Source organism: Athene cunicularia (genome assembly GCF_003259725.1).
Source record: "Athene cunicularia isolate RWA chromosome 8 unlocalized genomic scaffold, athCun1 chr8_part1, whole genome shotgun sequence".
NCBI lineage: Eukaryota > Metazoa > Chordata > Aves > Strigiformes > Strigidae > Athene > Athene cunicularia.
This window is the reverse complement of record NW_020799109.1, coordinates 27,765,017-27,789,936: the sequence shown is the minus strand read 5'-3', so window position 1 is coordinate 27,789,936 and position 24,920 is coordinate 27,765,017. Positions and strand designations below refer to the sequence as shown.

Here is a 24,920-nt window from a genome sequence, read left to right as displayed (position 1 = left end):
CTGGTGGGAAAATAGCATTTTAGTGAGAAATGAAAGTTTCAGTGGAAAAAAATCTGAAATCTTTGCTTTTCCCTAGAGCAACACAGAGTATCCACTACCATCAGCATTTCATATAGTCTAATAACAAAATATTAATCTCTGAAAAATCAAACCTACAGTTCACAGAAGGGCTTTGTGGCAACCTCCTACAGTATACAAACAAGCACCTGCTGATGGCTCAGCCAAACCCCGTGTAGACCATCTGCTTCCGAGATGACAGAAATACAACCATCCTGGAGACTGTTCCCTGCAGTGACTTTACTGCTGCAGTCCAGCCCACGTTGAAAGACCTAAAGGAGGCTTTTCTGTAATTACCTGTGGCAGGATGACACCTTCACAAACTGCCAGGGAAGGCTGCTCAACCATGGCCAGCCTCTAGGGATGCGAGAGCAAGCTGGCCAGCTGTGCGTGTGGAGGGAGGAGTGAGGAAGGAAAAGAGGAATGGGCCTTTGCCTGCATGCATTGCTGACAGGACTTGGGCAGGAGCACTGCCTCTGCACTCCAAAACAAGGTCTAAAACCCTTCAAAGGTTTGAAAAGGTTATGGGTTGCTCCATGGCAAGGGCAGCAGCCCTTCCTGTGAGACAAAAGCAACCCCAGCTCCTTCTTTCTTCTTATCAAAATGGAGTTTCAGAAGTGGCTGTCATTGCACAGAAGCACATATCTGATTGTGGGAGCTTTTAAATTTAACAAAGACATAACAAAACCCACCAACGGGAAACTGGTTTCAGAAATTCAAATGGAAACAATACTTTTTAATGATAACCAACAACAAGGCAGTCATTAAGCTGATGCCTGCCATATTTCTGAGGGAGCTCTCTTCAGAGATGATTCCTCTGGAGCTTACCTGGGCACCAGATCCAGCTAGAGCAGAGCAAGCTGCCGAGCATCCTCCCAGCAGGACATTCAGCCCTGCTCCTGGGCCAGCTCCCCAGCTGCTGGCCCCACAGGGCAAGGGTAAGGACTAGACATGTGGCAAAGGGTCTGCTCATAGGCCATGTGATGGGGATGGCTCTGCAAGGCACACCCGAGCTGGCAAGGGGGCCACAACCACTCACTGCAGCAGCAGTTTCAAGTTCTTTTCCATGCACTAGAGGGAGGTCAAGGTGCCAAGCAGGGCCCCGGAAGCAACTTGCACTGCTCAAATTCAGGAACATTTTTTTCCCCTCACTTAAATGGCCCTCAGGTAGAACAAGACCCCAAGTCCAAGCCACCACTACTCCACTCGAGTTTCCTCAGACTGAGGATAGTCTGCAGTCATAAAACCCCATCGACCTGATGTTATCTGGAGACACAACCTCATTTCCTGGCAAGAAATGAATAAAAAATTATACAAAAAATTTCACTCGGATGCACTTCCGAGTGAACAATTATTCTTATACAAGTTTTCTGTCCAGATATAACTCGATGCTGCCTCTGCCTTTTGTGATCTAGAACAAAGAAATTAATCATCTAATCAGGACCTTGGACTATAATCAAACTCAGGGCTGGAGGCATTTTACAGAAGCAGCTCAGTGGTGGCCAGCAGCCTGTAAACAAGAAATCTGCACTGTGTTCCTGTCATTGCTACACAACCCCAGCCAGAGGTAACTGAGGTGCCCTGATCCCAGTGTCAACTAAGGTCTGTCCCTGTACACCTGAAGAAGGCAGACACTAGTGTCTGTGCCCGGACTTTGCACACTTTGTTAACTCTATTTGCTGCTGTGCAAAGAAGCCTGAGAGGTGCCAAGTCTGCAACGGTGTCTGGAACACACAGAATTATCTCAAGGTTTGGCAAATACTGACCTCAAGGACATGAAGGGTGCACTTGCCTGACACAGCCTGGCTTGCTGGCCTGCCCCAGGCTACATCCACAGCTACACATAAAGTTTTCTTCTGCAGTAACTGTGAGGCATGCAGGTAAATTCTTCCCCTCCTCCTGCCAACCAGACCACACCAATAATCTCACTGGTGAAGAAAGGCAATGCCACAAGGAAACTTTTTGGCTCTGAGAAATTATTTCCTTCTAGGAGGCTGCTGAAGCCCTCCTTTAGCAGCATGAGATGTGCCTCTCACTGGGAGGAAAGCTTGCTGTCATCATGCTACTGCTACAGCATTCCTACAAACCCTTCTGCATGTCATTTCAGACCAGCAGGATACATCCATCAGCACCTACAAGACCCTGACAGGGAACAGCCACCACACCCCCTCTCTGCAGTTGCCTTCTCAGAACTGGGCAGGCAGCCCCTCTTCTGTTTGATGACATTGGACTGCAGAATAGATCACACTCTTCCACCCCAGGAGCACAAAAGGAGGTCACCTTTCTTGGTATTGTTTTTACTTGGCTGGACACCAGAGCATTTCTGCAACCCCAGTTTGGGGCTCTTGGGTATTCACAGTTAAGGACACAAATGCAGTATGTGTGGTTTCTTCTTAAAGGCAATCTCATTTCCTCATTTTTCTCTCTTTGCCAGAAATTTCCTAGAGGTCAAGTAGGAGGAAGGTGGTACAATATCACTAGCTTAAATTCTTCTCTATTGAGAAACCAGAATTTGCATTTTTAGGCACTGCTGGCACATATGTTGGAGAACGGCTTGCAGAGAGCAAGGCCATAGCTCCCTGCAGAAGCTGATTGCAGCCATCTGAGGTAAACAAAGGAAAAAACCCAGGGTACAGTTATGCTAACAAAGGACTGTTATGTTAACAAAGAGAGAAACTGAGGTACATTATGGCCTTGTGTATGATAAAGGAACGGCCTTGGGAAAGAAAGCAGGCCAGAAGAAGGAAGGTGTTGTGACATGCCTGAAATGCCACAAGGGGCTGGGATATTATAATGTAGCCTTTTACATGTATCCAATAGATTTGTGAGTAGTATGCATGATTATTGTAGAGTGCTTATACAAGGTGTGATTTCTTTCAATAAAGTTGAAGCTTACTCTATCATTCACACTGAATCGGCTGCTTGCTTCCTCAGCCCGCCGCACACATAGGTTTTGGCCCTCAAACAGAGGAGCTGCTCTTTGCATCAAGTCCAATCCCAGATTTCTACGCAGGAGGATTTTATGCTAGGAAGGAAAAACTGCAGCAACGACCAAGAAAGTTCACCTCAGCTGCAGAAGAAAGAGTGGGAAGGTTGGGAGGGGATATATGAGCAGTTAAGAGAAGGGTAGTGCAGTGCATGTTTGATAGCAAGTGCTATGCTCCAGATTTCTACTGTGAACCACCAACGAGAAGCATCTTTCTTGGTCACCAGTCTTGGGAGCAAGAGTTTGGCTATTTGGGGTTGTTAAGGAGGGCTACATTCATATCTCCAGGATCCTCCTTGGCACCCAGCTGGAAAGGCTTGGTCAGGCTTAAGCCAGGTCTGATAGCTGGAAGTGTCTGAAAATTAAAATATTTTCTTCCTGCATCCTACACTCCCAGGGGCATTGACCACATCTTGAGATCAGATAGCCATCTTCACCCAAACTCAGGCCATGAAGTGAGCCTGATGAAGCTCTCAAGCACTTTTTTTCCCCTCTTCATGTGATGGCTAATGGTTTTCCACTGCAGTGTTAGAAGTTGAAGCTAAAAGCACTAGAAGCTCCCAAGTAGTAATTTTGAGTACATCACACAGTTCCTACTGGATTAAGAATGCAGGATGCAATTCTAGCTACCAGGGATGTGACAGATGATGTCTCATTCCTTCCCTTCTGTCTTTCTATACAATACTCTTGGGTGAATATAACAAGTTCTATGCCTAAGCTGCAGCGAGGCACAGGACTGTGGAAAAAGCTTTCAGTGGTGAAGACCACTAAGCAGCACGACAGGTTGCTTAAGATAAATGTGAAAGCTCAGTGGCTCTTGGGGCAGAAGATAAACCCTTCCAAACTAATTTCAGTGCCACTTTGAGCTGCTGCCTTGAAGTTCAGCAACCTTACTCATTTTAAAGGGCTGGTTACTGTAGTGAAGACAGACGTAAGTCATGTCACAGCAAAAGCCACCAGCCTAACAGCAATACATATCAGTGCCATCACCCTGCTCCCAGGGCAGGTCTCCAATAACACTGGTCAGCGATTCAGAGTCCAGCTGGCTGCTGGTTACTAGTGGCACTCAATACTGGAGCTTCTTATGCTTTAGTATCTTTGCTGCTGACCTCGATGATAGGATGGAGCATATGGGCAGCAAATCTGCAGATGACACCAGATTGGGAGAAGTGGTTCATACACTGAAGCTGCTATTCAGAGGGACATAGGCAGGTCAGAGAAATAGGCTGAGAGGAACCTCAAGAAGTTCAATGGCAAAATGCACAGCCCTGCCACTGGGATGGAGTAACTCCCTGCAGCAGAACAGGCTAGAGACAACAGGCAAGAAGGCAGCTTTGCAGGAAAGGGCCTGGAAGTGTGGGTGGACAAGCAACCTACCAGTCAGCAGTGCACCCATACAGCAAAGGCCAGCTGCTAGCAGAGGCACAGCCAGCAGGGCAAGGGGAGGGATCCTGCATCTCCTCTGCTCAGAGCTCCTGAGATCCTCTGGAGAGCTGGGTCCAGTCTGGGTTCCCCAGCACAAGGACAGTAACATACCAGAGCAAGTTGAGTGGAGGTGATCAAGATGGTTTGGACTAGTGCACACAATGTATAAGGAGAAGCTATGAGAGCCGGCTTTGTTCAGTCTGGAGAGAAGTCAAAAGGAGATCTTCCTGTTATCTGCTACTCTCTGATGGAAAGCCACAAAGAGACACACAGGAAAAGCTGGAAGGCAACAGGCACAGGCATAACATGAGAAATTCTGATGAGAGCTGCAAGGAAAACCTTCACCATCAGCATGGTCACACACTGGAATAGGAAATGCCACCATTTCTCTGGTCTCATCTCTGGAGACAGACAACATGCTCTAACTTTGAATTTAGCCCTTCCTTCAGCAGGGGGTGGACAAAGCAGCCTCCAGATGTCCCTTCCAGCTAAACTACCCCAGATGTCTACGAAGCACTACTTTCTCACGAGACCTCACACTTTGTGGGAAAGTGCATTGAGCACATGTCCCTTTCAGTTTTCCGATCTGTGAAATGGAGCTGACAAGATTTCCTTATTTAAGCCTTTGTTATCTAGCAGGTGTCCCAAATAACCCACTTTTTTCAGTGTGGAATAGATGACTCAGCTCTTCAGAGCACGAGGCTGTCTGTAGAACGTTCCCCCAGCACATGCAAGCAGAATAAAGTAGCACTTCTTGGGCTATACTTAGTATTTTGTTTCAGAACACACTTGTGATGCTGTTGGAGGCTGCGTGCTTTCTTCAGATCTGAAATCCTCAGAGCTGCCCCAAAGTTTCTAGCAAACAAACTTAATGGTTTCATTTTACACCAGAAGCATAACAATTATCTGGGAAATCCCCCTCCCACACCCCAGAGTCCATACTTTGGGTGACTTGATGATCTCACCACACAGAGTTACTCAGGTTCAATGTTGCTTTTAAAAACTGTCATCTAAAAGCCACTGGGGTCAACTTTTAAGCTAAGGCTCACTCTGAACATCTGCATATGCTTAAATACAGAAAAAATGGCAGTTGAAAGGGACCAAAATCTCCTTCTCGTCTCCCCCAGTCCCCCTAACCACATGCTGCTATACCTTAAGAGACATGATCTGCCAAGTACAATTGTTCTCATCCTGCCAGGCCCTGCTGCAGTTCTCTGCTGTTGCCTTGCCCAACTTCTTCATAACCCTAAAATGGATTTCTCATGATGAGAGCCACTGATACCTGCACTGGCACTGCCTCTTGCTATGCCTGACTCCACAGCACATCCCACAAGGTGATGCATGAAAGCCAGGAACACAGTGACAGCGGCACAGCCCCTTGCTACAACTCTGGTCCAGAATGAACAGCCACGGGAGTCAAGAAATGAAGTTATGACTTGCGGAGAAATCACTCTATAACTGTGGAGTTATAAAGTGGGTATGTTTATTCAGTGCTGGGCGCATGGGTGATCGCTCCACCACAAACATGCGCATCATTTGCAGCTCCCGTCCGGCTTATATGTTATAAAGTAGTGCATATTCATAAAACGCCTATACATATACATAGTCTAGCCCTGCCTCCCCTCGCTTCTCATGGTAATCAGGTCTCCTCCTCTTGCGCCTGCACAATGAGCTCTTCAAGCTCCGGGCTGGGGTCGCAGCTTCCTGGGGAGGGGTCGTATAGATGAAGTACCTCTTCTTCCTCGCTGATGAACTTTTCACCCTGTCGTTCTGCGCAGCCTCAGTTGTTCTCTGGCTTCTGTCCAGATTGCCAGGCCAGTTTGTGCTGGTGTTTGGGGTAGTCTGTTGCTGATACCCACAACTTCAAGGACCAGAGGAGACTTCTCTTTGGGCTAGGAGACAGTAGCCTAGCAACGTTATCAGCATCTGGTATGTCTTTGCGACCAGTCCCATACGCCTCCCTTTGTTTTTGCGCAGGCCTTGCACCATCAGTCTAAGATTGTTTAGACTCCCCGTCTCATTTATAAAAAAGATAACTGGGAGGAAACATCAGGGACCTGCACCTCCTTCAGTCCTAGGGGCACAGTAAAGAAGGAAACTGCATGGGAAAGGGGAAAGATGGCAGCTCTCTTATTCAAGTACTTCCCAAACAGAGGAAACTTACTTAGAATGGAGGGGAACCACAGGCTTCCCCTTTCATATTCCCACAGAGGAAGCTGTTTCAATTGTACTACCTGGAGACACAATAAGCCAAGTCATCCTTCAGCAGGTACCTCCATAGGTGTGGTTAAAAACAGGTAGTATAGTAATTAAGATATTTCAATAGAGTTCTCATGTCATAATAAGCCTGTTCCCTTTAGAATCCGAGGAGCACACAGCTGACTGAGGAAGACAGAAGAATGCTTGAACCACAGCAGGTGCAATTTCCCTTCTTCCACAGTGATCTGCACACCTCCCCAAGTATGGCTGCATATTTTTACAATGAAGTAATACAAGACACCTTGTTCATGCTGCAAATCCAAGGAGTCTGCAGCACTAAGACAGTGACTTGGTGCATACATTTGGGAGTTGCTGGCCCACCTTGGGGATGGCCAAGCCACCTGCTGGGATGGCTGTTGTTCACTGTGCTGACAGCACAGAGGTTGCCTCCAGTCATAGGTCCAACAGCTAGAACATCAGATTGCAACTACTGCAGGACAGGGGTGAGCCAAGGCCTAAGCTGACAAGAAAAATTACTCACAACCCTGATTTTATTGCGTATTTTGGTAACTGGTGAGATATTCCTACGACAGCTGGCACCTTCATGTTTTGTGATGCAAAACAGTTTAAAAGACAGGCTAGAAAGGACCTTTTCTTTTTTGCCTTGTTTACTCAGCACTTCTAATCAGAAATTCCCCTGGTAGAAGAGGAACAATGACAGCTTACAGAATTGCTCATCTTTATTTCACAAGAGCCCACCCTGTTTCCAATTAAATGAATGTGTGTTGGGTTTGGGTGTAGAGGGGCTTTGGTAGCAGGGGGAGGGGCTATAGGGGTGGCTCCTGTGAGAAGCTTCTCAAAACTCCCCCAGCTCCAAGCGGGACCCACCTCTGGCGGCCGCGCCTCTGCAATAACATATTTAAGAACGGCAAGCTGAGAGGAGTTGTGAGGGAAATACCTCTTCAAAGAGAGGTCAGCTGAAAGAGGAGGAGGAAGTGCACCAGAGCAGATTCTCCCACACCCCTGGAGGTCACCAGTGGAACAGATGCAGACCTGCAGCCTGTGGAGGGCCCCACGCCAGAGCAGGGGGCTGCACACAAAGAAGGCCAGGAATCCCTAGAAAGCCTGCACTGGTGCAATTCATCACTGGAAGGACTGCAACACGCAGGAGGGACCCACACTGGCGCAGTTTGGGAAGAACTGCAGCCCTATGGGAAGGACTCATGTCAGAGAAGTTAATGGAAAACTATCTTCCACAGAGGGAACCCCACGCTGGGGCAGGGGAAGAGTGTGAGGAATCCTCCCCCTGAGGAGGAAGGAGCAGCAGAGACAGCGGGTGATGAACTGACCAAAACCCACAACCCCCATCCCCTGCACTGCTGTGGTAGAGGAGGTAGAGAAAGCAGGAGCAAAGTTGAGCCCAGGAAGAAGGGAGGGATGGAGGGAAGGTGTTTTTAAGATGTGGCAATTCTGCTCACCATCCTACTCTGATTGTTAAATTAAGTGGTGGTGGTGTTTTAATTAAATTGATGTTTCTCTTTTCTTCCCCTAACAAGTCTGTCTTTTGCCCATGACCATAAACAGAAAGTCATGCCTCCCTGTCCTCATCAACCTCAGAGCCTTGTCTCACTCACTCCTCTGAGTGAGCAGCTCACACACAACAGAATGGAAAACAATGCTACCAACCGCAACATGCGTTGGAGAAGGCCTCTGGAGAAGGAGCTCAGATGGGAAACTACCCGAGAGGGGAGGGCAGGGAGGAAGATTCCCTGTGCTTACAAAAGAAAACACAAAACCACCTTATTTAAGACGATCTCTTTCACTTTTTTTTTTTCCTAAAAAACAGTCTTTGCAAACAAATCTGTTTCTCCTTTCCAATTCAGTGGGATTGCTGCAAGCACTCCATGGCACATGACTCCAGGAAAGCAGAGAAAGTGTACCACAACTCGTATTTCCATAGGAAAGTTGACTCATAACTTCTGTCATCCTTGAAATGCTGACACAGGTTTGTAAGAAGCATCTGAATGTCAAGTCCAAGGAACAGCAGTGTAGCCATCTGAGGCCTGACATGGCTGCCTCTAGCACAGCAGAAGGCCCTCCTTCGCCGCCAGGCGCTGGCGATGGATTTTATCCTGCTGTAGCTCTTCATGGTTTGGATGCCAGAGTTTCATGACAATTCTCTCAATGTTTAGAGCGTAGACAGTGTGTGCTGGAATAACTTCTTTGTGTACCTGGAGATACACATTAGAAAACAATTTTCATGCTTTTGTACACATTTCCCCATGCTGCCCGTGGAAGAACCTCCCTCTACTATAGGATGATCAGAGCACCAGCCCCACAGGGCAGGAACGCAGGCTGCCACACACGAGGAAAGCTGCCACTTGTCAGCACTGCCATGCCAGCCAGCACAGAACTACCACCTATTACGCCATTTTGTAAGGAAGTGACATGGGAAGGAAATCATCATTTTGCTCTTGCAATGACAATAATTTGTCATCAAAATATTACAAACAGCAATTCTGACTAAACACGAGCTGAATGCTTGATGACAGCTCTTACGGTCTGCATCCACAGCTATGAGACAAAATTCCAAGGCCTGTTCACAATAGCGGAGATCAAGGGGGAATTTTCTAACAGCTAATTTTAGACATTCAAAGGAATCTGAATGTCCCCAGACCTGGCAGAGGGGGAGGGAACCACAGGCAAACATCTCCACAGGAAGGTTCATCCAGCCTATCATAGACACCTCCACAGGGCTGAGGGAATCGTAGCTAACCCAGTGCAGCAGCCCACATGACAGGACCAAGTATTCCTCAAAGTACAAAGGTAGAACGGGAGGAATAAGAAGGGACATGCCAGCCAAGTCATTCTGCTGCATCACTGCCAAAATTCCAGTCTAGCTCAGCTCCAATATAATTGCTTGCAGTCTTACTACAGAGAAAGAGGTCACCCTTCTTACATAACCAGACAGGGATTTCCTCATAAACTCTGACCAAGGGGAGTAGGACAGGCATTGAACCATTAGCTGACTGTATGTTAACCATTACCTGATAGTGGGAACAAGTCAAAGCCAAAGAACTGTCAATTTGAAAGGCAAAGGAAGCATTGTAGTAGAAATCAAATCCCCCTCCATGCATATAAACCAAAGCTGAGGCTGGTAGCTGGCACTCAGGACAGCACTGCCTGTGACATGACAGTGTAATATGAACAGCTCACCTGTAACGCCTCAAACAGGTCATACATGTTCACCGGCGGGAGGGATGCTGGTAGGGTGTCTCCAGAGCAGGCCAGGAGCAGAGCTGCCTGCTGCTCAGCATCGTCAGGCGGGGGCTGGGGAGCTAGGCTCTGGCCAGCAGGTGTCGCACAGGTTGGAGGGCTGCAGGCAGAGCAGACAGTAAAAAGAAAACAGCACCAGCTTTGGAAGTCACACAGTAGGGGCCTGGCCCCAGGTCTGCCTTTTCTGTATCAGTTGACTTAGCCTTTATGTACATAAAATTATTTCATCTGTAATTAAAATGTTTTAAATTCCAGTTTAATAAAAATAGTGTAAACTGATCCTCAACATGTTTCAAACATGCTTAACTGATCTTGATTGGGCAACTTTTGTTATTTAGGGTCAGTAGTTTCTACCCAACATAAAAATTAAGACACCCACAAGATTAAATTGAAAGACACTAGCCGTTAGGCAGAGTTGTTTGGAGTGGATTGCATCTGTAGTGTTTATAGTGCTATAACCAAATCTTAAAACACCCACGACCTCCTGTCAACTGCTAGAAGCTGCCAGAGACAAAACACAACTGCCTTCTCATATACACACACTGCCAGATGCACAGCACAAGCTGCTCTGACACTGAGACTTTGGAAAACATGATGACCTTGAAGCTCTGTGAACCAGAAAGGCATGCCAAGGAAGCATAAGTGCATTCAGGTGCAGGAACTGACAGGATGGCAGTGTCCTGCAGGTCTTCACGGACACTTCACTCCTATGGCACAACAGCAGCGCCCCCACAAACACAGAGCTCTTCTGCCCAGGGGCAGCTTCCCCGAGAGCAGCAGAATTTCTGCCTGCCTCACTCCAGCTTCCAAAAAGCACTGATTACTGAAGACATTCAGAGGGCCAGGGGTCACCTTCAAAAACTGATGGACAAGCACAGGCAAGGAAGAGGCTTAACACTGCCCTAAACTCCACTCCTGAGAAGTCCCCATATTCTCCCTCCCTGCTTAGCCGTACAGTCCTCCATACCAATACCTTCCTATGTGTGAAAGCTAAACACCACAATTAACAGATTCTACTAAATAAAAAGAGAAACTGAACCATGGAGTGACTTCGGGACTAGCAAATTGCATTTGAAATTAGCAGTGTACTGAGAGCTCCTTACCACTCAATTAAATTGTTATAAGCAACAACACTGTTCTTGAGATATGGCTGAGGGTTAATGTTGCTTCCAAAGGCGTACTTGAAATGGCCATCTCTCAGACGATAGGCTTTCCGCCTGGATATCACAGATGTCAGAATATCCTTAAGATGGTTCTGCAATGAAAAACAATCTTATTACACATGCCCATTTAGTCACTCTACCAAGCCACAGCTATGAGAAGTGCCTCACCAGCTGGCAGGACAGAATTAGTGCTGCTATGACCACAAGGACCTAAAGACGAAAGAGAACCAAGATCCGCAGAAGTCACAGTACATTTTCACCATAAGATACAGCTGGATACAGAGACCACAGCACTGTGTGAGTACGGTATGCATGAGACTGTGAACTGTACTTTAATATGTCATGTGGTACTTCAAATGTCAGAGGCTTTTTAAATGCTAGGAAATTCCCAATCTCTGATCCCTTTGATCAACAGTTAAGAGATTTCATGATTGGCACTAGATGTTACACTTGTCCTGAAATACTGGCCCTAAAACTAGTGAAAAGCCACTCTTCTTTTTCAGACTGTTCAGTTGCCTGGGAAGTGCTGCAGAAGCAACTGTCTGAAAAAACAAGCAGATAACTGCTTCTTAATTTGGCCTCACTCCCAGATGGGGAATTCAGGTTGGCCTCCACATCCTGGCTCCAGAAAACCATCCACACACATCAATGCCCAAGTAATGGCTGTATCACTCCTGGGATACATCAAGTAATGCACCACTGATGGCCAAAACCAGCAAGGGCAGGGACTTCACCTGCAGGTGTTACCAGATTGTCTCTTTGCTTCCATGCCAGATACTTGCGCCTGTAACAGATTATTTTTTATACAACTGTCTAAACTGGAGCTCCCGTTCTGTCCCTGCTTTTAAGTGACAGGAACAGCATTTTCCAAAACTTTGCCTAGAGTTCTTCATATGCAAGTATTTAAAAATTAACACTCGCAGGCAGAAACCCAAGACTTTACATCTATGATGCCACAAATCTGGAAGCCTTTTGATTCTCATCTTACCACCCCCATGGCAAATGGACAATTAGAGAAGCAGGTTTCCTCTCCCCATATGGCGCACAGAGCCTTTTGTTGCAGGTGTAATGAGAACACCACTGCTGGCCAGCCCAGTCTCACCTCCACAGCATAAACAACTGCGGTCACTGCCTCCTCTGTGACATTGTCTAGCCCGTGCTCATACGCAGTTACGATCATCCTTCCTTCTAACTGGCCACGTGTAGGAAGCATCATGGTATGAGAACACAGCTTCAAATCATCATCCTCCTGAGGATCCTTTGCCACAAATTGCTGAGCTCCAGACAGTGGATTCTGAGGCTGGAACCGGTGCTGTTATGAACACAACATTAGAGCATAAGAAAGTAAGTACTCAGAACCTTCGGGTCATCAAGCCAAACATCCCTTCTACAGTTGGAAAGCAAGCACCTTTAAAGACAGTATCGCAGTAGGACAAGCAGAGTGATATTCCTCTCCAGGATACTCTCCCAACCCCCAATGAATTGTGACTGAAGAAACTGGAGCCAGTGTTGGTATCTTCTTATTAAACAGCCCATGAACTTGTCCAGCAGCACCCTGAACCACCTAAACTTTGGGTATCCACAGCATCCTGGAGCAAGAAATTCTACAGTGTAGCAACGCATCACAAAGAGTCACCTCCTCTAGTTTGCTCTGCTCTTCCCAACTGTTAGATTGTTTGATTCTCCTTTATGTCACTGTCCTTTTTGTCTCTGCTCACACTATCCAGGCCAGTTATGAGTTTATGTACCTCCACATCTCTCAGTCATCTCCTTCTGTGCTGAAGTCTCATTTATTATTATTTATTTAGTCATTTCTTGTATACAAGGGTGTATTTTTACTTACTAACTGTACAATTTCCATCATGATCCTAAGCTTGTGTGATTAAGTGATTCTTACATTTCTTTCAAGCTTCAAATGCAGCAACTTTAGCTAAATTCCAGTTCCAAATTTCACACTTTAATCTCCCTGTGCACTTTCAATACTCTAAGCAGAGCTGTGTTACTGAGCAGCCACTGATTGATAGATGGATTATAGCTATTTTTCGGAACTGACTCGGTTATTTAGAAAAATGTCCATCACAGAACAGGACATGAATTCATACCAGAAGGTGGCAACCATCATTTCCCAGGCCTCATGTATTCCAGCACAACTCCCTTGCTATGCTGGTATCTCAAGCTCTGAGTCCCTGTTGTGGCTCCCAGGAAAAGACTCAGTCCCCAGGTAAAGCAGGGAGAAAAGCAGATGGGAGCAATTGATCCTAAAGCCCAGACATGTGCTTGGCCCAGCCACAACCCACAAGGGAGCAACATGACCCTGGATCATCAATTACTCCCACAACTCCTGTTCCTCAACTCTCCAAGCCACAGATCAGGTGGCTCTGGAATGAAGATTGCTGCAAGGTTCTTATGAAGAACCTTGTCTTAAGAGGCATAAGACAAACACATACTTTAAATATAAACAACAAATATACAGCAAAGTGTATTTCTCACATCTTAGTTTCAGGAAAGGAAGGGAGGCTGCTTTATTCAAAGGACAGTGTGGCATTTAACTCAGAGTGAAAAACCAATCCACCCACTAATGATGTGAAACCAGGTTTCCCTCCCCGTAATTCTGAAGATTTATGCTTTCATTACAGGAAAGCTACATGCCTGTATGCCTGGAAAAAAAAAGACCTTCAAAACGTAAGCAGCTATTAGAGGAATGTGGTTTGGGAGAGCAGAAGCCAACTGGAACAAACCTGTGGTCATTCACAGCTGTTATTCGGACTAGTGAGGGAAACATCAGGAAATAGAGGCACTTCAAGTTCACACCACTCAGGAATTCCACTAGTAATATGCTGCTAATAATAACATATACTTCATACAGAACTTACTACCCAGCATTCCAGTAACAAGCATACACACTAGAAATGTGGTGTAACATAGAGATATCAGAGTAAACTAAATTCCAAGATTTCCACTATGTCATGACCTGCTTCTCAAACTCTCCTCCATCTGCCACTGAAAAGCTATGGTGAAGCTTTAAAACAAAAACACAGTGCAGACTGCCATCAGAATTCAGGCCACAGCTGTGAACACCGCAAAATATTTCAGCAGTTTCTAAATACAACGAGCCTTCAGCTGGACTTGCATCCCTTTGAAACACTAGGTGAAGCACACACATAGTGCCTATTTATAGTCCCTATAAGTGTGGTATGCACTTCGGCTGAGCCAAGCTAACCTCTCACAGCGTAAGAGAGTGGGAGGTTTTGCATGGCTACCTTTCTCCCCTATTCCCAGCCAGGCTTCCTTTGTGCTGGCTTTGGCATTCCTCCAAATGAATGATCCAGCTGAATAAACCAGCAAGAAAAACTTGGGGTTTGGGGTCTGTTTTGCTTGGTTAGTTTTCTGCTTTGTCAGAGAATTGAACCAGATCATGAAGTGCTCAGACACATGATAAATCTGGCTCAGAGACAGACACTCTCCCTTTCAACAATTTCAGTTTGAACTGCCTTATCAAACCCCACCCATGGAAGATAGCGCCCCATCCCGATTCTCCTTCACACCAGGCCCCCTCCACACTGGTCTGGCAGCACAGAGACAACAGCAGAATGTGTGGCAGTACCAGATGGACGTACAGAGCCTTCGCTGCAAAGTGAACTGGATCTTATATGTGTCTCTGCCACCTAAGAGAAGACACCATCTTTTCAAGGCATTTTCAGTTCTGAAACAAACTGACCCTCTAAAAACATTCCACACAAGGAACAACTTTCTTCTAAGACTTCAGATTTCAGAGTTCTGGGGCTGGGCAGAGGGGAATATCATAGGATGATACAATCATGGAATTCTGCCTAATAGATGCCTGGATAGATAGGAAAACACTTTTGCCTCAAGAATTCAGCAGATACATGAAATGAACAAGGTGTTACAGAGAATATGAAAGGTGATGGAGAGTATGAAAGACCTGCCCAAGTGTTACTGCAGAGATAAGGTTACTCCTTGCTGCTTCCTGGAATACAGGCTTTTGAAACACTAACATTTAGGTGTTCCCTATACTCTCTGGTGTCTGACAAAGCCAGGTCACACCATAGGCTTTCTCCCAAAAGGCTTCCACAAGAGAGGCAGCAGCCACTAACCCCTAGTTCTTGCCCCAGTCCAGAACTCAAAACAAATGAGACATACATCATTGCACGTGTTAGACTTTCATCATTCCTGGGAGTAACCAAAAACTACACGCTGCGCAGAGCTCTTAACCCCCAACAGAATGTCAGAGAGCCACAACCATTTGACCACGGACACTTACATCAAATTTTTGTCGAACTGAAGAAATCTTTTTCTTTCCTTTGGGTTTTCCAGGTTTAGTTGCAGAGCCCCCTGGCCATGGCAGAGATCCAGCACCTTCTACAAATTGAAAAGAAAAAAAACCCACTCTATAGCTGTTGCTGATTTAGGACCAGGATGAAACTGTCCACACAGAAAAACCCTTAACATCTGGTCCCCAGCTAAGTCTTAACCCAAAATCAACAGCCATGGCCCAGAGAAAGGACTTCTCAGGGGAGAATGCTTTTGGCATTCCTTCCCTTCCTTTCCCAGATCCCTGCTAACTTGACTCACTCACAACCCGTTACTTAAGTAGAAATTTCTGTCCACACACCGCACAAAAACGCATGGCGGAAGGAGAGATATGAGCACAGCCTCCAAGGAAAGCAACAAGGAAGGAATAAACCATTTATTCCAACGGGAAAATGACAGGAACTTGTCTGGAGGGGGACTCTCCTCCCAACAACTCCTGGATCAGGTCAGATGCTAACAAGCAGGATCAAGCACTCTGACTCATTACATCTGCCCTTACAGTTCCCCCTGAGCTTTAGCAATCTTTGTCTTGGACCCTTGTTAAACACCGCAGCCGGTCATTCTCGTTACGCTGAGGGGAAGGGAGCGGGGGGGTGGGTGAAGAACTACAAAGGCCACTGAGCCCAGGAGCAGGATGACACCAACATGAGCAGCGAGCTTGTGACTGACAAGCAGCTCAAGGACATTACTGTGTAGTATGGATAAATAAATGATACATTTGGCCACCTTGAGGAGACTGCTTAAAAGTCCACTCTACGCTGTTTGACAGCTACACCTACGGTAGGCTAAACCACATCCTGATAATGACAGAGCTCTTGGCAGGGACAGTCTAGCATATTTCCTGCTGGTGGCTCTGCAGATTCCATACACAATTTCTTCAGGTACATTGGGGCTTAAGACAACACTGTGCTTGATGCATATGTGCCTACTGACAGTGAACAAGAAGTGCAACCCAAAGACTGGACAGCCCTCTCGTGGCTACACAGGCAGCCTCTGCTTTCTGTCACCAGTATCCTCCTCCCCTAGTTTTGCACAGTGAGCAAGCACCCTTTTTCCTTTGGAGCAGAGCATGCCCTGTGCCAGGCTCCCTGCCCACCTCCAGGGAGCTTGGACAACTCAGCTCTGAAGGTACTTCTGTCGCCTTCGAAGTGGAGGCTAGAGCTCTGCTGCCAGGCACTATGGACAGCACAGCAATGTCTCAGATGTTCCCCAGCTGCACCTGAGCCAGCATTGCCATTTCCTCTACACAGGGACAAGAAGTGAGAGCAGCCATCCCACAACTTGGCCAGCCTCAGGCACATTCACCAAGTACTGACAAACCACCAGTTCTGGTACCACAGGCTGCCACGGCTCAACAGCAGCTTCACACCAAGCTGCATGTTTACCTCCGGGTCTTGCACCTATGTTTAATTTACTGTAATCAGGAATTCATACAGTTATACTACAGCCCTGTTTATAGGGAATGAGACTGTCTGGAAGTCCTTGGCTACGTGGAACTTCCCACACTCATGGGTGGAGCACAAGCATAGTGTCCTCTGCCATGAAAAAACCCTCCTAAAACATGACTTCAAGGATCAGTTTAAACCAGAGGATTCAGGTGAAATTTTTGAACAGTCAGCTGCTAAGAAGGGCTTAAAACAACCTATACACAGAGATGATATATTCTCCCTATTAAAAAAAACTTTACTCAAAAGTTTAGCTACATCCTATTAGTGAGGTGAAAAACAATAGTCTACAACAAACCACTGTCAAAATCCACCCGTCAATTACAGAAAATTAAAAGGTAATAAATAAACCCTCTCCAAAAATCATTAAGCTGGTGTCACTACTCATCACTACAACATCACAGCAGAGGCTTCAATGAGGGGGTGTGGGAAAGCACCATGGGCAATCACCCCAAGGACCACTCTTGCCCTTCACTGAGATCTCAGGACTTAGGTCTTGGGATCTATAAAAATAGCATTACTTCTCTCACAAGATGTTTTGCTTTTTACAGATGAGTCCTTTCTTCCTTTTTGTCTCCTCCATAGCAGGTCAGACCCCTTCTAGGCAGGGGGGATTAGGTGTGTTAAGAACAGACACAGCAGTTACCTGGCTCATTTCACAGGTTGAAATAAAAGCATCTCTTTAGCTTGCAATGTCACCTCCCCTCAGGCCCCTCCTCCTTGTCAGAAGTCTCACACAGCTCCCTCGCAAATACTTACAAAAATATCCTTACCTGAAAAACACTCTAACTGTGAAGCCAAAAGTATCCTACCTGCGTGACCAGGTGGTGGAGACAGAGAAAGCGGAATGGATGGAAATAACAAACACCACTCTTATCTGACAATGTATTACAGACGAATAGGTTATAGCAAAGTCTGAACTTTTAAAACACTATATTTTTGTACAAATAAGACAAGTTTTAAACTGAATAGCAACTAAATATTTAGGCTTTGACAGTAGATCTGAAAGATGCAATTTAATTGAATCTCAACCTGCACATTTAACAAAAATTTAGCCAGACAGCTTAGTACAAGGAAAAGATGGAGATACTATCTCCTATTTCCCATTATAACGAGCCCAGAGCAGATTTTTTTTTGGCTCCTTTTCCAGGTTTTCATTTTACCAAGCCTGATTTGTACTAGATGAAGAAAGCAAAATTTCCCTCTAGCATTCTAAGAAAACCAGTACTTGCCTTCCTGGCCACAAATGACAAGGGGGTTGGCTCAGGCATGAATCGTGCTAGCAAGACAATTAGGTGTTAACAAGCCACTGAAATGGCTGCTGATGTGCCTTCAGAGATGAGTAACAGATAAGAATGTTTTTCTAAGAGGTGCTAAGGTCTCTGCAGTGATGGCACCAGTGTGTCAGGTTTTCCTGACGTGGCACACAGGAGGAAAGGACAAAGATGAAAACAGAGAAAGTCACGAAAGAGAAAAGCAAGCCAGGCACAGGAAACATGCATTTTCCCACCCTCGCTTAGTGTGATCTTCAGTTGGTCTGGGTTTTTTATCTCTTGTTGCAGGGACGAGGGTTTAGACAAGTAAATTTTGATGACATTCCTCTGTCAACAACTCACACTCCCATTTTCTTCCCTTTCCAGCTGAGAAGCAGAACACAAGCAACCTGGGCCCGTCTCACAGTTGGCAGCCCTTCAGCCAAAACCCGTGGGCCACCCTGACACAGTAAAATACTGCTATCCTTGCAAGAGTTCTAATCCCTTGAAACATCTCTTAGTTGGTTCCAGATTGCTAGTAAATAAATTAACTCCTGACATCACTAACTTAAATTCTTGCAATTGTTTCATCTTAATTGTTAACATTTAGCTAAGGAGGGAGGTAACAGTTCAAGTGAGATATGTATTAACTCAAGAAACCTTGTTAATTTGATTGCTTGCAATAGTCCAACAAACAAGGTAAATTTGGTGAGCAATCCATGCAAGGTTAAACTGGAATTCCTCTTGATGGAATTTTGGGGGTAAGAAAAGCCCCCGACATAAAAGTTCAGAAAAGCACTTCTGAAAGTATTGATAAAAATAGAATACCAAAGAAAATAATTTTCTTGTAGTGGGAAGTGTGCCACATGACTCAGGCTGGTATAGCCAACGTAAAATCACCATTAAGGCACTCTCTAGTATTTAGGATATCATGTTTCTGGTAAATTCCTCTCTTCAGGCACTTTTACAGCTTCCCAGCTATGTTACAGCTGGCTGCCACTTGAGCATTTATGGGTGTCTTTACATACCTGACTACCACAAGGAATCTATTTTTAGAAAGGGCCGAGAAGTCAGATTTAGGATTGCTCAGGATCTTGTTGTGCCATCAGTGGGAGCTCAGCAGGAATTAAAGCAACTCATCATTTTCATATCGTTACAGATATGAGCTTCCCTCCCTCTCCACCACCAAGCCCTAAACACCCCATGCCACACAGGCTCTTGAACCAGGATTTGAATTTTGAGTGACCAACAGCCTAAGCAGGGGAGGGGGAAACTGAAAGTGTTCTCACAAAGAGTCACATTCAACCTGAGCTCCCCTATGAGCCCAGGTGGAACCACTGCCACCAGAGGCAGTAAAATTTGGATCAGATGGGTTTGTCTGCATGGTTCAATATGTTATAATCACTCCTTAAAAATATCTTCCCTAAGGTTTCCTATTCCAAATGCCACAATATCAAGCATGCTTTTAACACTGACCACACGATTATTTTTTTTTTAATACAAAACAGCATTTTAAATATGGTTCTTTCCCCTTGTCTCTATCACACAAAAGTGGAAAGTATATGTAACAGTAACCCTTGTGATGGTGTGCCAAGTGCACCAAGCACACTTCTTTAAAGTTATTTGTTTCCATGAATCATGAAGTAAACACCTTCTACCAAAAAGACAGTGGTAGAGACAAAAGCTTATTAGCTTTCCATTCTTACATGAGGGGGGGTGGGGAACAACAAAACCTGAACAGGTGTCAGACTGGCATCTGGGGGGAGAAAAAGAAAACTAGACCTAATATCTAGTATTTCGCTTGCACTACACTTTCCTGGACTTGCACATACAATCTGCTACGCCACACACAGCAGACTGGCAAGTGAGATGTGTGTGTGATAGATCTACCAGTCGGTGGCCCAGAAAGAGGTATCCTAGTACAGATTAACTCCAAAATTGCTGGGAGACTCTGCAGTGATCTGAGGAGAGCAAAGGAGACTCTAGAAGAGACTAGCAGTATGTAGTTAACTGCAGAGCACTAAACCATGTCTTTAAGAACATGCATAATTAAACATTATTTTCAAGATGGCTTATGCAGATCTATGGACACAGAGCCAACACAAGCCAGCCTGAAAGCACTGGAGGCAACCAGCTGGTCAGCTAGCACTCCATTACATGTTGTCACTGATCTGCTGGAGCACTACAAAGAAGGGTTCTTTGGGGGCTCTTAAGAGACCTGGACAGGCTGGAGTGATGGGCTAAGGTCAACTGTAGGAGTTTCAATAAGGCCAAATGCCGGGGGCTGCCCTTGGGCCACAACAACCCCCATCAGCACTACAGGCTTGGGGAGGAGTGGCTGGAGAGCTGCCAGTCAGAGAGGGACCTGGGGGTGTTGACTGACAGCCGGCTGAACAGGAGCCAGCAGTGTGCCCAGGTGGCCAAGAAGGCCAATGGCATCCTGGCTTGTGTCAGCAATAGCGTGGCCAGCAGGGACAGGGAAGGGATCTTACCCCTGTCCTCAGCACTGGTGAGGCCACCCCTCGATTCCTGTGTTCAGTTTTGGGCCCCTCACTACAGAAAGGACATGGAATGACTCGAGTGTGTCCAGAGAAGGGCAACAAAGCTGGTGAAGGGTCTGGAGCACAGGTCATACGAGGAACAGCTGAGGGAACTGGGGTTGTTTAGTCTGGAGAAGAGGAGGCTGAGGGGAGACCTCATCGCCCTCTACAGCTACTTGAAAGGAGGGTGCAGAGAGCTGGGGATGAGCCTCTTTAACGTAGTAGTAAGCAGTAAGGCAAGAGGTAATGGCCTCAAGTTGCACCAGGGAAGGTTTAGACTAGATATTAGGAAGCATTTCTTTACAGAAGGGGTTGTTATGCGTTGGAATGGGCTGCCCAGGGAGGTGGTGGAGTCCCCATCCCTGGAGGTGTTTAAGAGTCGGGTCGACATAGTGCTGAGGGATACGGTGTAGTTGGGAACTGTCAGTGATAGGTTAACAGCTGGACTAGATGATCTTCAAGATCCTTTCCAACCTAGGTGATTCTGCGATTAAAGAGAGTAAGCTTTAATGGGACAAGAGGAAAAGTCCTTGAAATTAAAAAAAGGTCAGGCAGGAAATAATGAGTATATGGAATGCACCTGAAGAGCACCACACTGCCTTGTGCTAGGGCTTGTACTTTTAACACATTCCCAGACAGCCTTGAAAAAGGGGCTCTTGGGGAGCTGATAGAGTTTGTCACAAATCTGAGCTGTTCAAGCCAGGGAAGATGAAGCCTGACTGGATGGCTGCAGAAGAGCTGCACAAGACTAAGTGACTGGATAAAGAGGCAAATGAAATTCAACACAGTTAAGCACAGAATGGTGCACGAAGCAATAAACAACCCCAACTTCAGTCACACAGCAATGGGCTTTACCCTGACTACTGCCATTCAGAAACAAGACCTCTGAGCTATGATCTCTACTCCAACGCTTGTATCAGCTCAGTGCTGAGCTTGGAGAACACAGGCACTCTCTCCCTCACTGTCCTAATTTAGACTCGGCTACTTCAAGTAGCACTCACAGGGGAATTCCTGTTCTTGTGCTTTCTTTTTATAATCCAGCTGTAACTAAGTCAAAAGCAAGGAGTAGCAAGATTTAAACCTAAGTCTTCTGATTTACGTTAAGTGCAGACTGCTAAAGACGACAAGTCTGGGACTCAAAAGGTGTTTGTAAAGTTCAAAAGCAAACAAAACAAGTTTGGAGGTGGGGAAGGGAGGTATTTAATTAGCAAGCTGGTATAGTTAAGGACCAGCTCCTGCAAAAAGCTGTGGGTATCCATAATTAGGTACCCTAATAACAAGTATTCTCTCAGTCCATCAGAGCTGAATTCCTCTCCTTTACTAGACCAGCAGTTTCTTATCTTGAATTGTAGCTTAACTGTCCTTCTATCAGAGCTCTAGATTGGGAGTCCTTCTGAAGACCAAACAAAACAGATCTTGCAACCCTGACAACAGCCATCTTAAATGCTTACAAAGTTAAAAGGTTAACTGTCTGCAGAAGGTTGAGTTAATTGGCCATAGCTCAATCAATACTCACTGTAAGCATTCCCAGTAAGTATTTTTCTATCAGATACATACTTGATTTCAAGATCAGTCAGGAATATCCAGCTCCCCAAAATGATATCCCCAGCAGAGAGAAGAACAAAGAGCATCACCAAGTTCAGAAGAGAAAGGAAGCTGCAAGCAGATCAAAGACAAAGCAGCATCTCACTTCACACTTCAGCTTGGAGATCTGAAATCAAACCAGCTTATCACACACAGCAATCCAGCATTAGCCTCCAATCAAGCACACACAGCTTATTTATAAAACTTCTCTGCTGAAATCAGCTGGATCACTCCTTTGCTACCCTTCTGCCCATGCAACTAAAATCATGAATATTAAGGCTCAGAAAATTGGAGTGCTTTGTACAAAACCTAAACATATACATAGCAAAGCGTTACTACCCAATTGTTTTTAACAAGGCTTCTCGGGACTTACCTGGTGCAGAAACCAAGATCTGACATCGGGTAAGAATAGCCAGGAGGAAATCGTTGTGAGAGTGGACTGTGTAAAAACAGACAGTTCATTAGCACCACCTCAGCGCCCAGCAGCACCCCCTCAAAGCGATCTTAAAGTAGCTCGCTACACCTTTCCACAGTTGTGTTTTCCCCACATGCTTAGCTACACAGGAACAGCTTTCAATTTAAGTTTGAGGTTTTTTTCTACTGGACACTGAATCTGCTACTACTACACTAACAAAAAGGATACTACACATGGCACAGAAACAAGTTAGGTCACTTCTCAGTGTGTGCAACTGTCCTGGCTTCAGCTGAGATAGAGTTAGTTTTCTTCCTAGTAGCTGGTACATTGCTGTGTTTTAGATTAAGTGTGAGAATAATGTTGATAACACAATGATGTTAGCTGTTGCTAAGTGGCATTTATCCTAAGTCAGGTACTTTTCAGTTTCCCATGCTCTGCCAGCAAGCAGGTATCCAAGAAGATGGGAGCGAGAATGGCCAGGACAGCTGACCCCAAGTAGTCAAAGGGCTATTCCATACCATAGAATGTCATATATATAAATTGGGGGGAGTTGGCCAGGAGGAACAGGTCGCTGCACAGGAACTGTCTTGGCATTAGTCAGCAGGTAGTGAGTGATGCAACTCTGCATTGTGCATCACTTGTCTTTTCTTGGATTTTATTTCACTCTCTTTTTGTTATATTCCTTTTCATTACAACTATTATTATTGTTATTATTATAGTTTATTCTATTTTAGTTATTAAACTGTTCTTATCTCAACCCCTGGGTTTTACTTTTTTTTTTTTTGATTCTCCTCCCCATCCTACTGGGAGAGGGGAGGAGTAAGCAAGTAGCTGCATAGTATTTAGTTGCTGACTGGGGTTAAACCACGCACATATAAATCCAGCCCTAAAGCACACAACATGAAACAAAACATCTAGTGCATTCAGCCAGTCAGATGAGGATCAGCTGCCCTGCTGCCACACAAACTTCTGGTAGCAGGGATTTTGGTTTTGCTAGAAAAGGACTACTAAGAGCCAGCCCCAAGAAGGTGAAGTCATACAGGTTCTACATAAATACAACTTCCTCACAGAAGGGTTACTGGAACACTGAGTGGGTAATTACACATTAGAGTGAAGACAAACTTCATAAGCAGGGTCAGAGGGTTACAGGATCCTCTCTGGCCTTTGAACCCAAGCACCAACAAACTCCCCATCCTTCCCCACAGGGATCACAACCGTGGAAGTCAGAAGCCCCCACAAAGCTCTTGGCAGTGCCCATCAATGTTTGCAGACCCCCCCAGAGGCAAGGACAAAGGAATCTCACCCTTCAGTGCTCCAACCTGCCACCCTCAAAGGCCAGGAAGGGGATCTGCCTGCTACAAAACTGCCTAGGTAAATTCGGGGGTTCCCTCCCCCACCTCAGACACCACACCCATTCAGCCGCAAGCAAAGGGAGAGTGCAGTAGGGGGCCTCTACGACAATTTAAAAAATAGTATTTTGGTTGCCAGGACAACATATTTTACCTTTTTACCATATTTACACAGAGTCAAATTGCCTGTCAGCGCCATGACCACAATGGAACTTCTTCCTGCAGGCGAGGGCATGTCTCACATTTTTAATTCTCTTGCTATCAGAGCCGTGGCTATTCTTATTTCCCTCACAACAATCACCCAGTTCAGGAAGCAACGTGCAGAGGAGAGGAGCTTCCCCCCTAGGCCTGGCAGGGGCAAAGCAGCATTAGAGCCGGCAGGAAAACGAACACAGGGTGGCTTTTTACCATTGTCTTGCGTGAGAAGCCTGCGTGCTTCCAGGTCAAACTCCTCCTTACTTATCTTTTGCTTGAACCAGAGCTTCAAGTTGGCCCAGTACCTAGGGAAGAGCGGGGAAGGTGCAGACACCAAACGAAAAGTGTTGTTCCTAAACCCACTGCCTACCCCCACCAGCGCGAAGGGGCCCAAGGCCGGGCCAGCACTGAGGCTTCTGCACAGATACGGTACAAACACGCAGCCCACTGAGAGCCGGGAGAAGACGAACGGGCCGTGCAGCACCCAAACCCGACCGGACACCCCCCGCCGTACTCACTGCTTCACATTCTCGCCCAGAGCCTCGCTCAGGCTCTTCTTAGCCGCCTCCAGCTCGCTCACGTACGTCGCCATCACCGCCGTTACCTGACAGACAGACACCGAGACCTCCCCCCTCCACGCCGCAAACCGCGGCGGGAACCGTAAAGCGCGGCGGCGCACCCCGATCACGTGACAGTCCGTC

At 46.1% G+C, this 24,920-nt stretch overlaps 1 protein-coding gene and 1 long non-coding RNA gene across 2 annotated transcripts; one reads left to right on the top strand and one right to left on the bottom strand.

The window, feature by feature from the left end:
• Positions 1-1,626: 1,626 nt before the first annotated feature.
• Positions 1,627-5,901, top strand: LOC113483128. Its single transcript, XR_003398959.1, has 2 exons — positions 1,627-2,598; positions 3,008-5,901. It is a non-coding gene; the product is annotated as an uncharacterized LOC113483128 (long non-coding RNA).
• A 2,151-nt stretch (positions 5,902-8,052) lies between these two features.
• TADA1 (transcriptional adaptor 1) lies at positions 8,053-24,866 on the bottom strand. The gene is made up of 8 exons (XM_026854279.1): positions 24,738-24,866; positions 24,433-24,524; positions 22,634-22,699; positions 15,389-15,486; positions 12,209-12,418; positions 11,047-11,198; positions 9,884-10,043; positions 8,053-8,898 (listed from the first exon to the last, which is right to left on the bottom strand). The coding sequence occupies exons 1-8, from the start codon at positions 24,809-24,811 to the stop codon at positions 8,746-8,748; spliced, it is 1,005 nt and encodes a 334-aa protein (XP_026710080.1). The 5' UTR covers positions 24,812-24,866; the 3' UTR covers positions 8,053-8,745.
• Between the last annotated feature and the right edge of the window lie 54 nt (positions 24,867-24,920).